This window comes from Trichosurus vulpecula, chromosome 5 (assembly GCF_011100635.1).
Source record: "Trichosurus vulpecula isolate mTriVul1 chromosome 5, mTriVul1.pri, whole genome shotgun sequence".
NCBI classification, from domain to species: Eukaryota; Metazoa; Chordata; class Mammalia; order Diprotodontia; family Phalangeridae; genus Trichosurus; species Trichosurus vulpecula.
Genome location: NC_050577.1, coordinates 227,799,556 through 227,815,735, shown reverse-complemented (window position 1 = coordinate 227,815,735; position 16,180 = coordinate 227,799,556). Strand labels below are relative to the sequence as shown.

The 16,180-nt window shown below is 37.5% G+C and overlaps 1 protein-coding gene across 1 annotated transcript; it reads right to left on the bottom strand.

Moving 5' to 3' along the window:
• Window positions 1-12,544: 12,544 nt before the first annotated feature.
• Window positions 12,545-13,079, bottom strand: LOC118850667 (peptidyl-prolyl cis-trans isomerase A-like). The gene has a single exon (XM_036760236.1). The coding sequence runs from the start codon at window positions 13,077-13,079 to the stop codon at window positions 12,582-12,584; it is 498 nt and encodes a 165-aa protein (XP_036616131.1). The 3' UTR covers window positions 12,545-12,581.
• Window positions 13,080-16,180: the final 3,101 nt, after the last annotated feature.

Below are 16,180 nucleotides of genomic sequence, written 5' to 3'. Positions count from 1 at the left end.
CATGCAAATGTGTATATACGACTGTGTGTGTGTGTGTGTGTGTGTGTGTGTCCACAGTTGGGAGGGTTTGACCTGTAGCTTTACTGGTATAGGGAAATCTTCTCCAATGTGAAATCCCCCAAAAGTAGTCATGATCAACCATTTGAAGAGTTGAAAAGTGAGGCACATCCTTTCCTGATAACCACTGACTTATCTCTAATACAACTACAGCACGCTCATCACCCATTAGAACTTAACCATTCCCACTTGGCCTACTGTGTCTGCCAAAATGGCCCCTCAAAGTGGTTATAACCTAACAGCCACCCAGGCATCCATAGTAGAAGATAGTAGAAGTAGTTAAAATTCCCTATCCCCTCACACTCTGACCCCCTCCCCATGACTTTGTCATGAGATGCATTGGCATCTCTCAGGCAGTGTATTCTGTTCTACAGAGCTATAGCCAGTAAGGAAGATTCTAATTCAAAGCAAGCACATTTTGTATTTTGCCTCCATGGACAAGAATGAGTAGCACAAATGGGCAGGCATCAATGGATTGCAATACTCAGTACTGATCACATCATAGTATCTTTTTTCCTAATATCTACCCTTCTTGTGATCTTCTCTATTTCCCTCAAGAATGTCATCGTCCTTTTATTCTCTCCAGTTCTCAGCCATTTCCTTATTCTTAACTCTGTACTCAACTGAAACTGCTCTCCTCAAAGTGATCAGTCATCTCAATTGACAAATCTGATGGCCTTTTCTCAATTTCCATATTTCTTGACCTCTCTGAAACATTTGACACTGTTAATTATCTTCTTATTCCTAATACTAAGCTTCCTCTCCCTGGATTGATCTTAACAAGGTGTCACAAATAAAATGCTCATATCTGTCACACTTGAAAAAACTTGGAGAAAGAATTTTTCAACCTTTTAAAAATAGTTCAAATTCTGATTGAAAATTGTCAGTGATTCTTGTGTGTGTGTGTGTGTATATACGTGTGTGTAGGTATATGTAGATGCATATATACAAGAATGAGTATCATGATTCAGTAAGCACAATCAATGATGAACCTCTCCCATTTGGATTGACATATTTTGTGAGGTATGTTTTCCTCTTATGGCTGCTATTAAACTAATTATTAAAATTAACTGAAATAAGAACCAGTCTTTTGAATCACTATTTCACAATTTTAAGCCAAAGATTTTCAGATATAATAAAATATATTCAATTATGCTGCTTTCTGTAACATATTACATTCATAATGATAATAAAGATATTTTGAGAACAGGTTTCTGTACCGTTTTAAATTAGGTTTTTTGAAATATTATTTACTAATTTTAGTGTCTGTTTTTAAGATTTACAATGCACATAATTATACCACAATAATGCATGAATAATATATATATATATATATATATATATATATATATATATATATATGTATACACACATGTATTGGCATTATATACATGTGCATGTGCATATACATGGGGTAAATGTTCGTTTTTTCCCAATAGGTTTATAGAATTAAAAAATTTGAAGACCACTGATAGAGGAAACATAAAATGACGATTGAGACTCAATTTCTAATTATAACCATTTGTCTGGGGCATTGAAGTGTTGGTAATTGTCAGTAGAGAATAAATCTCAAAATGTGGCAAAGTTTTAGAAATGATTTTATTAAGTCAATTAAGGAGAGTGCTGGAAAGAGGTGTATAGAGCTCCCTCCTCAAGTCTTTATGAGCATAGTTACATTATATAGACTTCAGAAAAAGGTGTAAAGACATGGCCTGATTGAACGTTTGTAAACAGCAGACCACACTCAGATGTGTATCAATAAGTATAGACATTCACATTTGGAGAACCAAAAAAGCAAGCTTTAGGTGGACTAAAACAAGACCTGAGTGGGATCTAAGAACTGTCTGCAGCAAGGGTATCTCTGAGATCAGCTTTCCCTAAAGCTTTCCAGTTAGACAATTTTAATACTATTAATAAACAGTTATTATTACAATATTAATAAATGTTAAACATAATATTAACAGTATCATTGATACAATTGTGTTATCAGTACAATATAAATAAATAATAATCAGCAAAAAAGTATTGTTTGCAGAGCAAATGTATACATGCATACACATATGTATTATAAGAATATGCATGCATATGTGTGTGCATATTTCTGTGCATACATACCTATGTATCGATGTGTATATACATATACATTATATGCACATTTGCGATGTGCATGCATATATAGGTATATATGTATTTCTATATGTATATAATGCATGTGCATATGTATATGGGGATAGTTATACTATATATGTAGAATATATAATGCATAAGATAATATTGTATATTGTACATAAATACAGGGTAGCTCAAAGGTCTTAATATAAATTTGAAATTCAATAAATGATTCAACATTTTTTAAGCTATTAAAGCATAAAAAAGCTGCACTAAGGCTTTTGAGACATTCACTCTATGTGCACATAAATGTGCATAAAACATTTGTGTGCTTCATATATATGCATATATGTACCTAGACATTCATATGTACCATTGTGATCACCATTATCATTACATATAATAAAAAGATATATTGCTCCTGTAAAGAAGCAAGTGTTCATATCTAATTTGTTCTTAAATATTTGATACTATAGTAAGAGGAAATGTGAAGGATAAAGGTTTCTTCTGTATTCTATCACACACATAGGTGTAGAGTTTTATTATAGACTACTTTCCATAGTGATCGTTGTGGCAAGTCATTTGGAAACAAAGAAAGGCCTAGAAACAGAATGGAAATGCCATAAACATTATGAGCAAAAGAAGACAAAACAATTATGTTTATTTTAAATGATCACATCTTGTAGGCTGAAATTGATTTGTCCACAATTCCTATCATCCTTTTAAAAGGACATAGAAATTAAGGACCTAGAGAAATTCTATTTCAGGTTGAGAGTGGCATATTTTGAATTCCCACTCATGCTTGAATTGCTTTGACTGTGTCAATGGGATAGATACATTTGCGGCAAAATTAAATTTCTTTGTAATGTTTTCCATGGAATGGGCTATTTTTTTTAGAACAATCAAGGGCTATTATGTGGATATACACAGAGGTTTTATAGGCCTTTTGTTGAAACTTTTCAAATGTAATGCCACAGAGCAGAGTGTGATATGCCAAGTTCATTTTTCTGAAGCCATTCTTTATACCTTTACTATTTAATCAGCGGTGGCTACCCAAGACGCATATAATGTTCAAACAGTCCTACTTTGAAATTACTCCATTTTTTTAAAGTCAGTCACAGCATACTCTTATTAAAGAGCCTGATAAAGGCAATCTAAGGAGTTTTTCTTTCAGAAAAGAGGGCTTGCTATTGCTTTATTACGAGGCTAGACTGTATTTAATGTTTGGCTGTCCTTCTATACAGTTCACTAATAAATGGTTACACTGAAGAATTTATAGTGGTATATCATTAACCCATTTATTCTTGGATTCCCACCCCCACACACAAATCTTTCCTTCTGCCCCTTTAAACTGTCAGTCCATTGAATTCAATGAAGCATCAAAATATCCCAGGTTCACCCAGCAACCCAGCAGGTGCACATTTATGAAGTGGATCTGATATATTCAGCAACAGTCAACAGATTAATGTCACTGCTCAGAATGCTTGTTAAGAGGAAAGAGAAAACATTTATATAAAAAATAAAAGAGCTCACATTTTAGCACTTTTAAAGAAACTTTTAGAAGGTGAGAGAAAGAAGACTCCCTAGACTCTTCCTTGACAACTCGCTTTTCATATTTCACCCCACTTTGGGACTCATTAGGTATGTGTTAAAGGAATTGAATATCTTTGTATTTATTTTTATTCACCCAAATATATTTCCCTTGTGGCAAACAGTAGTATTGGCAAGAGAAGGAAGGAAGGAAAAGAATCATAGCCAACTTTGGAATTGTTTAGAATATTGAATGAATGAATGGGAACTTATTAAATGCTTACTATGGGCAAAGTATTATGCTAAGAGCTGAGGACTCAAATATAAAAGCAAGGCATTTCCTGATTTCAAGGGGTTCACATTCTGCCAGGGGTGACAACAATTATAGGTTTTAGCTGCAAATCACATGGAAAGGACAATGATTCCTAAGTGTTTTTTCCATGGCAAAACAGATGCTAATTCATCTTCTTTAACGTGAGTCCCATTGATGAGAAAGACAGAAAGACAGACAGAGAGTTCTGTGTAAATAACATAACTTACCTAAAGTCCCAGAGAAAATTTATTGGAGAGCTGGTATTCAGGATTCTTTATGAATTGCTCTTTTAAGATATATTGGAAAAGGCCATAACTCTAGATAGTAAGAAGACCTGGGTTCTAATCTTGCCTCTGATGCTTTCTCTAATGTGACTTTGTGTAAGTCTTTTCATTTCTTAGCCTATCTGTTTCCTCTCCTGTAAAATGGGTATTGGTGTGGGGGAAGAGAAAAGGGAAGGGAAGTGCTAGACAACCTCTGAGGTCCCTTCCAATTCTATGTATTCACCTGTTTTGTGATTTTGGGTGAGTCACTGGGCCTCAGTTTCTTCATTTGCAAAATGAGAGAACTGGATGACCTGGCCCCAGAGGTCTCTTCTAGGCAGATCAATGGATTGATCCCCGAGCCAGGAGTCAGGAAGAACTGAATTCAAATCTCGTCTCAGACAGTTGCTAGCTGGGCAAGTCACTGAATCTTTGCCTCAGTTTTCTCATCTGTAAAATAGGGATAAAAGAGCACTTATCTCCCAGGGTTACTGTGAGAAACAAATGAGATATTTATAAAGTGCTTAACACAATGCCTGGCACAAAGTAAGCACTATATAAATATGAGTGATGATGATGATGATGATGATGATGATGATGATGATGTTGTCTATGATCCCATTAGCCTGAGATCCATGATGCCATCCGTGGTCTCAAACCATTTATATACACTTTTCTTTTATTACGGTGGACCCTTTGTTCTCTGCAGCTAACACAGAAGATGCATGGACCATGACAACCCAACATGGAAATCATTACTTAAAATTTCATTCAACCATTCTTTTGATCTAAATTATACCAAACAGTGTGAGATGTCTCAATGGCCATCTTCGCTGCTGCTGCTACTAGTACTATTACAAGTACTACTACAAGTACTAGTACTACTACCACTACTACTACTACCACTACTACCACTACCACTACTGCTACTACTACTACTACTACTACTACTACTACTTAATAATAATAATTGACATATCAAAAATCTTTTTCTACTCTAGAAGCTGCTAAATCATGTACTGATGAAATAAAATGAGAAATAGTAGTTAGGAGTCTGGATTTCTACTCTCATACCGATTGCTGCCTAAAATATGAATATTTTACCTTATTCAAGAATAAATGGCCTTCTCCTATAATAGGCAAAATTCCTTTTGTTCACCTATGAAGCCCAGGGATAACTGCTTTGGACTATTTTAATTGAATTGATCTGTTCATTTCAGGGAAAATGACTTCACTCTCTAATTTGTTTTTTTCACTAAATTGTTGGGTCACTTCCTTGGATTTAACAAATCAAACATGTTTCAACACAATTAGAGATTGTTAAGTTAAATTGCTTTGGTGAATATGGAACACTAGTCTTAGATGTTAAGAATAATGAGGGCACCTAGGCTAGGAAAGAAAATAAGGGAACATACAAAAGTCCTCATGTATATTGCTAGTATATTGCATATCCTGATGACTTGATACTTCCTAGGGCTTAATTCCCAGGTATGGTCTAGGTTGAATCTATCTATTTTGCTTGAGTCAGCAAAATATTTTCTTTCAATTTCTTCCTCAAAAGTTGCCGAGTAATCAGAAGCATGCCCCATTGGGCTCCTATTGACCTACCGAGTTCTTCCCTTGGTTACATGTGAATTACCATTCAAGGACTTCAGAAAACTGGGAACTTTTCTTTTAGAATTTACATAGGAAAGAAATATTCACCGTCTTTTTGCTCCTTTTCTCCAGCTTCATTCTCTTCTCATTGAAAAAAATCAACCTTTAAATACATTTTTCTTTTTTTCAATGGCCATTTTCACATTTTCTTTCATCAAACATTCTTATCTTTATTGGAATCATCTTTTCTTTGAACTAACACCTGAGTATAAGAATATTTTAAGAAGAAAAGAATGTAAGCTTATTGTGGAATCCTTTACAATTCAGACATCTAATTACATTTGCTAATAATAATTAAGGTTTTAAAGCATGGTGTGTATGTGCTTTAAGCAGTCACATAAAGCACAAGGAAATAGCATTCATGTTGAGATTATTTTGTCCTTGACCATTTTTACAATGTCAAAGGTAAATGAATGATGAACTTACACAGAAATGAATCTTATACAATTCTCACAATTAAAAAAATCACAGAATCTTAGAACCATATGTCTGAAAGGTCATCTGATCCATCTCATATCTAAACAAGAATCCATTCTGCTTCCTACCTTACAAGTGATCATCTAACCTTCATCTAAAGACTTCTACTGGGGCCTATGATTTCCCAAGGTAGCCCATTTCACTTTTGGGAATAAAAAGCAATGTTTCCCCTTTATATCAAGCCTAAATTTACTTCTATGCAATATCCACCCAATTCAATTAGTTTCACCCTTTGAGACCAGTCAGAACAAATCTAATCACAGTTCTCTATGACAGCCCTTCAAATATTATGTCCTATTTAAGTTTTTGCTTGTCAAGATTAAACATCTCCACTTCCACAGATTTTTATACAGCACAATCTCAAGGCCCTCCTGACCTTGACTGAACATTCTTCATCTTAATAGGCCGAAAATGTGGTAGCCAAACCTGAATACAACACTCCACATGTTTTCTGTCTAAGGCATTGTACTGCAGGAAGATCACCTGCTAGACTTAGAGACTATGTCTCTCAATACACCTTGTATTTGTATTAGGTTTCCTTAGCTGTTATATTGACATACTATAGTTATCTAAAACTCTCAGTCTTTTTTTTTCAGATCAGCTGCTCTTCAGTGATTTACCCAATGTTTTATTGGCAAAGTTGACTTTCTTCCAACCTAAGCATAAAACTTCATATTTATCTCTATTAAGCTGCATTTCACGAGATTCTGCTCTGAGTTCTAGAATATTTGTGTCAGGGGGACGGAGCCAAGATGGCAGCTGGAAAGCAGGGACTAGCATAAGCTCCCTGCCGAGTGCCTCCAAAAACCTATAAAAATGGCTCTGAACAAATTCTAGAACTGCAGAACCCAAAAAACAGCAGAGGGAAGCAGGGCTCCAGCCCAGGACAGCCTGGATGATCTCTGGGTGAGGTCTATCCCACACGGAGCTGGGAGCTGGGAGCGAAGCAGAGCCCAGCATGAGCAGCATGGACCAACCAGAACAGGAGCCAGGCAGAGTGGGCCCTAGCGCCCTGAATCAGTGAGCTGTGGCAGTTACCAGACTTCTCAACCCACAAACACCAAAGACAGCGGAGAAGGTTAGTGGGAAAAGCTGCGGGAGTGGAAGGAGATTGCTGTTTGGCCACTGCCCCCAGGGCAGCGGAGGTGAAGCAGCTACAGCTGCTGTGGCTTCCAGCCCCAGGCCCACCTGGTGGGAAGAATGAAGTGGCAAATCAGAGCAGGAGTGTACAGCCTGCTGAAGATCTAAGCCCAGTCCGGGTTGGGGGTTCTTGGGGAAGGAGGAGTGCTGGTGTGGCAGAGCTGGCACATCACCCCCAAACATGGAACACACAACTCTTTAGTCTACAAGCAGTCATACCCCGCTGAAAAACTCAAGGGTCAAGTTAGTTGGTTGGGAATATGGCCAGGCAGTGAAAACGCACCAAGATTCAGTCCCAGACTTTGGATTCTTTCTTTAGTGACAAAGAAGGCCAAAACATACAGCCTAAAGAAGACAACAAAGTCATAGAGCCTACACCAAAAGCCTCCAAGAAAAACATGAACTGGTCCTAGGCCATGGAAGAGCTCAAAAAGGAGTTGGAAAAGCAAGTTAGAGTAGTAGAGGAAAAATTTGGAAGAGAAATGAGAAGGATGCGAGAAAACCATGAAAAACAAGTCAATGACTTGTGAAAGGAGACCCAAAAAAAATACTGAAAAATACACTGAAGAAAACAACACCTTAAAAAATAGACTAAGTCAAATGGCAAAAGAGTTCCAAAAAGCCAATGAGGAGAAGAATGCCTTGAAAGGCAGAATTAGCCAAATGGAAAAGGAGGTCCAATGGACCACTGAAGAATATACTACCTTAAAAATTAGATTGGAGCAAGTGGAAGCTAGTGACTTTGTGAGAAATCAAGATATTATAAAACAGAACCAAAGGAATGAAAAAATGGAAGACAATGTGAAATATCTCATTGGGAAAACCACTGACCTGGAAAATAGATCCAGGAGAGATAATTTAAAAATTATTGGACTACCTGAAAGCCATGATCAAAAAAAGAGCCTAGATACCATCTTTCAAGAAATTATCAAGGAGAACTGCCCTGATATTCTAGAGCCATGGGGCAAAATAGAAATTGAAAGAATCCATCGATCACCTCCCCAAATAGATCCCAAAAAGAAATCTCCTAGGAATATTGTTGCCAAATTCCAGAGCTCCCAGATCAAGGAGAAAATACTGCAAGCAGCCAGAAAGAAACAATTTGAGTATTGTGGAAACCCAATCAGAATTACCCAAGATCTGGCAGCTTCTACATTAAGAGATCGAAGGGCTTGGAATGCGATATTCTGGAGGTCAATGGAGCTAGGATTAAAACCTAGAATCACCTACCCAGCAAAACTGAGTATGATGCTCCAAGGCAAAATATGGATTTTCAATAAAATAGAGGACTTTCAAGCTTTCTCAGTGAAAAGACCAGAGTTGAATAGAAAATTTGACTTTCAAACACAAAAATCAAGAGAAGCATGAAAAGGTAAACCGAAAAGAGAAATCATAAGGGACTTAATAAAGTTGAACTGTTTTGTTTACATTCCTACATAGAAAGATGATGTATATGATTCATGAGACCTCAATATCATAGTAGCTGAAAGGAATATGCATATATATATATATATATATATATATATGTTATATATATATATGTATATATATATATATAAGTGAATGTGCATGTATGTGTGTATATATATGTATGTATATATATATATATATATACATATATATATATATATATATATATATATATATATATATAAAGAGAGAGAGAGAGAGAGAGAGAGGGAGAGCAGACACAGGGCAAGTTGAAGATGAAGGGAAGATAACTAAAAGAAATAAAATCAAATTAAGGGATGAGAGAGGAATATATTGAGAGAGGGAGACAGGGAGAGATAGAATGGGGGGGGGATTATCTCGCATAAAGGTGGCAAGAGGAAGCAGTTCTGTGGGAGGAGGGGAGAGGGCAGGTGAGGGGGGAATGAGTGAATCTTGCTCTCATCAAATTTGGCCTGAGGAGGGAATAGCATACATACTCAATTGGTTATCTTACCCCACAGGAAAGAAGAGGGAAGAATATAAAAAAGGGGGGGATGATGCAGGGGAGGGCAGATGGGGGTGGAGGTAATCAAAAACAAACACTTTGGAAAGGGGACAGGGTCAAGGGAGAAAATTCAATAAAGGGGGATCGGTTGGGGAGGAACAAAATATAGTTAGTCTTTCACAACACGAGTATTGTGGAAGAGTTATACATAATGATACACATGTGGCCTATGTTGAATTGCTTGACTTCTTAGAGAGGTTGGGTGGGAAGGGAAGAGGGGAGAGAATTTGGAACCCTAAGTTTTAAAAACAGATGTTCAAAAAAAAGTTTTTGCATGCAACTAGAAAATAAGATACACAGGCAATGGGGCGTAGAAATTTATCTTGCCCTACAAGAAAGGAAGGGAAAAGGGAATGGGAGGGGAGTGGGGTGACAGAAGGGAGGGCTGAATGGGGAACAGGGCAACCAGAATATACATCATCTTGGAGTGGGGGGGAGGGTAGAAATGGGGAGAAAATTTGTAATTCAAAGTTTTGTGAAGATCAATGCTGAAAACTAAATATGTTAAATAAATAAATTTAAAAAAAAGAATATTGGTGTCAAACTCAACTAGAAATGTAACCCTCTGGGTAGCATTTTTTTATTCTCTCAAACATTTCCCAACTACATTTTAATCTGGTTCAGAGCACTCTCAATTTTCCCAGTCATGAGTTGGGCACTTCCATTTTGGTATGTGCCATCTTTTGTGAGTCCTAATTCTCTCCAATATTGTATGCTATTCATATTTATAGAATGGATACCAACTATTATTTTAACTTTTATTTTGCTGTTAATTCTTTTATTTTTTAATTTAATATTCTATTTTTCCTCAATTACTTATGAAATAATTTTAACATTCATTTATTTTTTTAGTTCCTATGCCCAAAGGGCAATCAAACATTTCATACCCTTTGATTCAGCAATACCACTACTAGGTCTGTATCCCAAAGAGATCATAAAAAGTGAAAAGGACCCACATGCACAAAAATATTTATAGCAGCTCTTTCTATGGTGGTGGCAAAGAATTTGAAAATGAGGGAATTCTCATCAGTTGGGGAATGGCTGAACAAGTTGTGGCATATGAATGTAATAGAATACTATAAGAAATGGTAAGCTGGCAGATTTCAGAAAACCTGAAAAGACTTACATGAAATGATGTTGAGGAAGTGAGAACAACCAGGAGAACATTATTCAGAGTAACAGCAACATTGTATGATGATCAACTATGATTGACTTAGCTTTTCTCAGCAATACAATGATCCAAGACAATTCCAAAAGATTCAGGATGGAACATCTAGAGAAAGTACTGATGGAGTCTGAATATAGATGAAAACATTATCTTCACTTTATTTTTTCATAGGATTTTTTTTCCTTTTGTTCTGTTTCTTTCACAACGTGACTAATATGGAAATATGTTTTACATGATTGCACACTTATAATCTATATCAAATTGCTTACCACCTTAGGGAGGAGGGACAGGAGGTAGGGAGGGAGAAAATTTGGAATTCAATTTTTTTTAATTTAAATTTATTTATTTAACATATTTGGTTTTCAGCATTGATTTTCACAAGAGTTTGAATTACAAATTTTCTCTCCATTTCTACCCTCCCCCCACTCCAAGATGGCTTATATTCTGGTTGCCCTGTTCCCCAGTCAGCCCTCCCTTCTATCACCCCCCTCCCCTCTCATCCCCATTTCCCTTCCTTTCTTGTAGGGCAAGATAAATTTCTACACCCCATTGCCTGTGTATCTTATTGTTTAGTTGCATGCAAAAACTTTTTTTGTTTTTGAACATCTGAGTTTAAAACTTTGAGTTCCAAATTCTCTCCCCTCTTCCCTTCCCACCCAACCTCCCTAAGAAGTCAAGCAATTCAACCTAGGCCGCACATGTATCTTTATGTATAACCCTTCCACAATACTCATGTTGTGAAAAGCTAACTACATTTTGCTCCTTCCCAACCCATCCCGCTTTATTGAATTGTCTTCCTTGACCCTGTCCCCTTTCCAAAGTGTTTGTTTTGATTACCTCCACCCCCATCTGCCCTTCCCTCCATCATCCCCCCCCTTTTTTATCTTCTTCCCTCTTCTTTCCTGTGGGGTAAGATACCCAACTGAGTATGTATGGTATTCCCTCCTCAGGCCAAATCTGATGAGAGGAAGGTTCACTCATTCCCCCCTCACCTGCCCTCTCCCCTCCTCCCACAGAACTGCTTCCTCTTGCCACCTTTATGCGAGATAATCCACCCCATTCTATCTCTCCCTATCTCCCTCTCTCAGTATGTTGCTCTCTCATCCCTTAATTTCATTTTATTTCTTTTAGATATCTTCCCTTCATCTTCAACTCACACTGTGTCGCTTTCTCTCTTTTACATATATATATATATATATACATATATATATACATATATAAAAACACACACATATATATATACATACATACACATGCATACATATACACATAGATACATACATACGTACACATTCACTCATATATATATATGTATATATATATATATATATATATATATACATAAACATATATATATGCATATTCCCTTCAACTACCCTAATACTGAGGTCTAATGAATCATACACATCATCTTTCCATGTAGGAATGTAAACAAAACAGTTCAACTTTAGTAAGTCCCTTGCAATTTCTGTTTCTTGATTACCTTTTCATGCTTTTCTTGATTCTTGTGTTTGAAAGTCAAATTTTCTATTCAGTTCTGGTCTTTTCACTGAGAAAGCTTGAAAGTCCTCTATTTTATTGAAAATCCATATTTTGCCTTGGAACATGATACTCAGTTTTGCTGGGTAGGTGATTCTAGGTTTTTTGTTGTTTTTTTTTTTTTGAAGTTTAGTTTTCATTTCATAATCATAAACTTAACTCTGTTGTCTAGCTAGACTCGTGGAAGGAAAAAGGAAAATGAAATCCAAAGAGAATTGCAGCAAGTGAGAGCACAAGGATTACAGGGTATAAGAGCAGATGGGGTTTGGAGGTGCTCTCTCCAGATACAGAGGAATGGTTTGATGGTTAAGACAAAAAACAAAACAAAAAATCTTATGAGAGTTGTCCACAGTCAGCGATAGTGATCTTCTTGCTGGTCTTGCCATCCCGAGAACCGAAACGCTCCATGGCTTCCACAATGTTCATGCCTTCTTTCACTTGGCCAAAGACCACATGCTTGCCATCCAACCAATCAGTCTTAGCAGTACAGATGAAAAACTGGGAGCCATTTGTGTTGGGTCCAGCATTTGCCATGGACAAGATGCCAGGACCAGTATGCTTCAGGATGAAGTTCTCATCAGCAAATTTCTCCCCATAGATGGACTTGCCACCAGTGCCATTATGGCGTGTGAAGTCACCACCCTGGCACATGAACCCAGGAATGATTCTGTGGAAGCTGGATCCCTTGTAACCAAATCCCTTCTCTCCAGTGCTCAGAGCATGGAAGTTTTCTGCTGTCTTTGGAAACTTGTCTGCAAAGAGCTCAAAAGTAATCCGGCCCAGGGGCTCGTTATCGACTGCGATGTTGAAGTACACACTGGGGTTGGCCATGGCCACAGATGCCTAGGCTGGGTGCGACAGCAGAGGAATAGGCGGCAGGGATCGGCATCCGGTGGAGGGAAACCAGACAAGGTCTCCCAGTAGCAGCGTCTGCAAAGCCGTGATTCTAGGTTTTAATCCTAGCTCCATTGACTTCCAGAATATCGCATTCCAAGCCCTTCCATCTCTTAATGTAGAAGCTGCCAGATATTGGGTTATTCTGATTGGTTTCCACAATACTCAAATTGTTTCTTTCTGGCTGCTTGCAGTATTTTCTCCTTGATCTGGGAGCTCTGGAATTTGGTGACAATATTCCTAGGAGATTTCTTTTTGGGATCTATTTGGGGAGGTGATCAATGGATTCTTTCAATTTCTATTTTGCCTTGTGGCTCTAGAATATCAGGGCAGTTCTCCTTGATAATTTCTTGAAAGATGGTATCTAGGCTCTTTTTTTGATCATGGCTTTCAGGTAGTCCAATAATTTTTAAATTATCTCTCCTGGATCTATTTTCCAGGTCAGTGGTTTTTCCAATGAGATATTTCACATTGTCTTCCATTTTTTCATTCCTTTGATTCTGTTTTATAATACCCTGATTTCTCACAAAGTCACTAGCTTCCACTTGCTCCAATCTAATTTTTAAAGTAGTATTTTCTTTAGTGGTCTTTTGGACCTCCTTTTCCATTTGGCTAATTCTGCCTTTCAAGGCATTCTTCTCCTCATTGGCTTTTTGGAGCTCTTTTGCCATTTGAATTAGTCTGGTTTTTAAGGTGTTGTTTTCTTCAGTGTATTTTTCAGTACTTTTTTTGGGTCTCCTTTCGCAAGTCATTGACTTGTTTTTCATGGTTTTCTCGCATCCTTCTCATTTCTCTTCCAAATTTTTCCTCTACTTCTCTAAATTGCTTTTCCAGCTCCTTTTTGAGCTCTTCCATGGCCTGGGACCAGTTCCTGTTTTTCTTGGAGGTTTCTGTTGTAGGCTCTTTGACTTTATTAATTTCTTCTGTCTGTATGTTTTGGTCTTCTTTGTCAGCAAAGAAAGAATGCAAAGTCTGAGACTGAATCTTGGTGTGTTTTCGCTGCCTGGCCATATTCCCAGCCAACTAACTTGACCCTTGAGTTTTTCAGTGGGGTATGACTGCTTGTAGATTACAGAGTTCTATGTTCCACATTTGGGGGGGAGGTGCCAGCTCTGTCAGACCCGCACTACTCCTTCCCCAAGAACCCCCAGCCGGGGCTGGGCTTAGATCTTCAGCAGGCTGTTGCACTCCTGCTCTGATTTGCCACTTAATTCCTCCCACCAGGTGGGCCTGGAGCGGGAAGTAACAACAGCTGTAGCTGCCCCACCTCCACTGCCCCTGGGGCTAGAAGCTGAACCGCAAACTCCTTCCACTCCTGCAGCTTTTCCCACTAACCTTCTCCACAGTCTTTGGTGTTTGTGGGTCGAGGGGTCTGGTAACTGCCGCAGCTCACATATTCAGGGCGCTAGGGCCCCCTCTGCCCGGCTTCTGGTCTGGATGGTCCATGCCGCTCAGGCTGGGCTCTGCTCCACTCCGTTCCCAGCTCCCAGCTCCGTGTGGAAGAGACCTCACCCAGAGACCATCCAGGCTGTCCTGGGCTGGAGCCCTGCTTCCCTCTGCTGTTCTGTGGGTTCTACCGTTCTAGAATTGGTTCAGAGCCATTTTTTATAGGTTTTTGGAGGGACTTTGTATGGAGCTCACTCTAGTTCCTGCTTACCAGCTGCCATCTTGGCTCCGCCCCCCTGGAATTCAATTTTTATTTAAAAAATCAATGTTAAAAATTGCCTTTACCTGCAATTGAAGAAAAAGTACTAATTTAAAGAAAAAATAATTTTTTTTTAGTTACAAATTCTATTTCCCCTGCCCTCACCTCCCCCACGCCCACCCCCACATTGAGAAGGGAAGAAATTTGATATAGGTTATACATGTGCAGTCATGTAAAACACATTTCCATGTTAGTCATGTTATGAAAGGAAACAGAAAAAAAATTAAGAAAAAGTATGCTTCAATCTGCGTTCAGACTCCAAAAGTTTTTTTTCTCTGAAAATGGATATAATTTTTCGACGTAAGTTCTTCAGAATTGTCTTGGATCACTGTATTGCTAAGAATAGCTAATTCATTCACAGTTGATCATCACACAAAGTTTAAGATTATTCTGGCACGACCTGCATTGAAATTTGCTTCACTCTCACCCGGGTGCAACAGATGATCCCTATAGACTTTCTAATTTATCTTAAGCTCAAAAATTGTTACACCCCCTCCTTTTGTGTGTTCTGCCTTCAGCAACCCTACAATTTGTCTGGAGGCATTACTTAAAGTTGCTCAGAGTGGTTTGGGGCTGGGGAGGAAGGTAAAATGACTCCCTGCCTTTTCTCCACCCCTTCTATCGTAGCTTTTGAATGTACTCTGGGGAGCCACTTTAAGAGAAATGGAGTTCTGCCTAGCCTTAAATCTATTAGCCTTACCTTTGAATAGAACTAAATATGGCTTTCAAATAAAAGAGGAAGTCATACCAAAAAATTATATTTGATGTATATTGATAAAATGAATTTATATAGCTCCATTAAACAGCTACTTCAACTCATGAAAATTATCCAGTGGTATAAAAATGTATCATTTAATATTAAGTGTTAAATTCTGGATATGTACAAAGGAAGAATAGAGACTGAAGGCATTAAGCCTGCTTCTGGAGACCAAACTAGTACAATAGACAAAATCAATACTGTTAAATAACATAATATTTGTAAATCACTTAGCCCACTATTGACACACAGGAAGATAGACAGATAGATAGATAGATAAAGACACATATATGCATATACACACATGTAGGTACATATAGATTATTTAAGTATATATATATATGTATATGTTTATATATATATATGTTATTACTATCATCATCGTTGTAATTATATTATTATTAATTACAAATACCTAGGTGTTCTACATGTAAGCACAAATCTACCAAGGAAAAACCTGAGGCAGAGAATGTTAAGAGACTGACTTGTGTCCTAAAGTCAAAACTTAACAGAAAAAAAGACATTTGAAGTAAATTATACTTATGCAATAACAGTCAACATACAATTTAGGCAAAG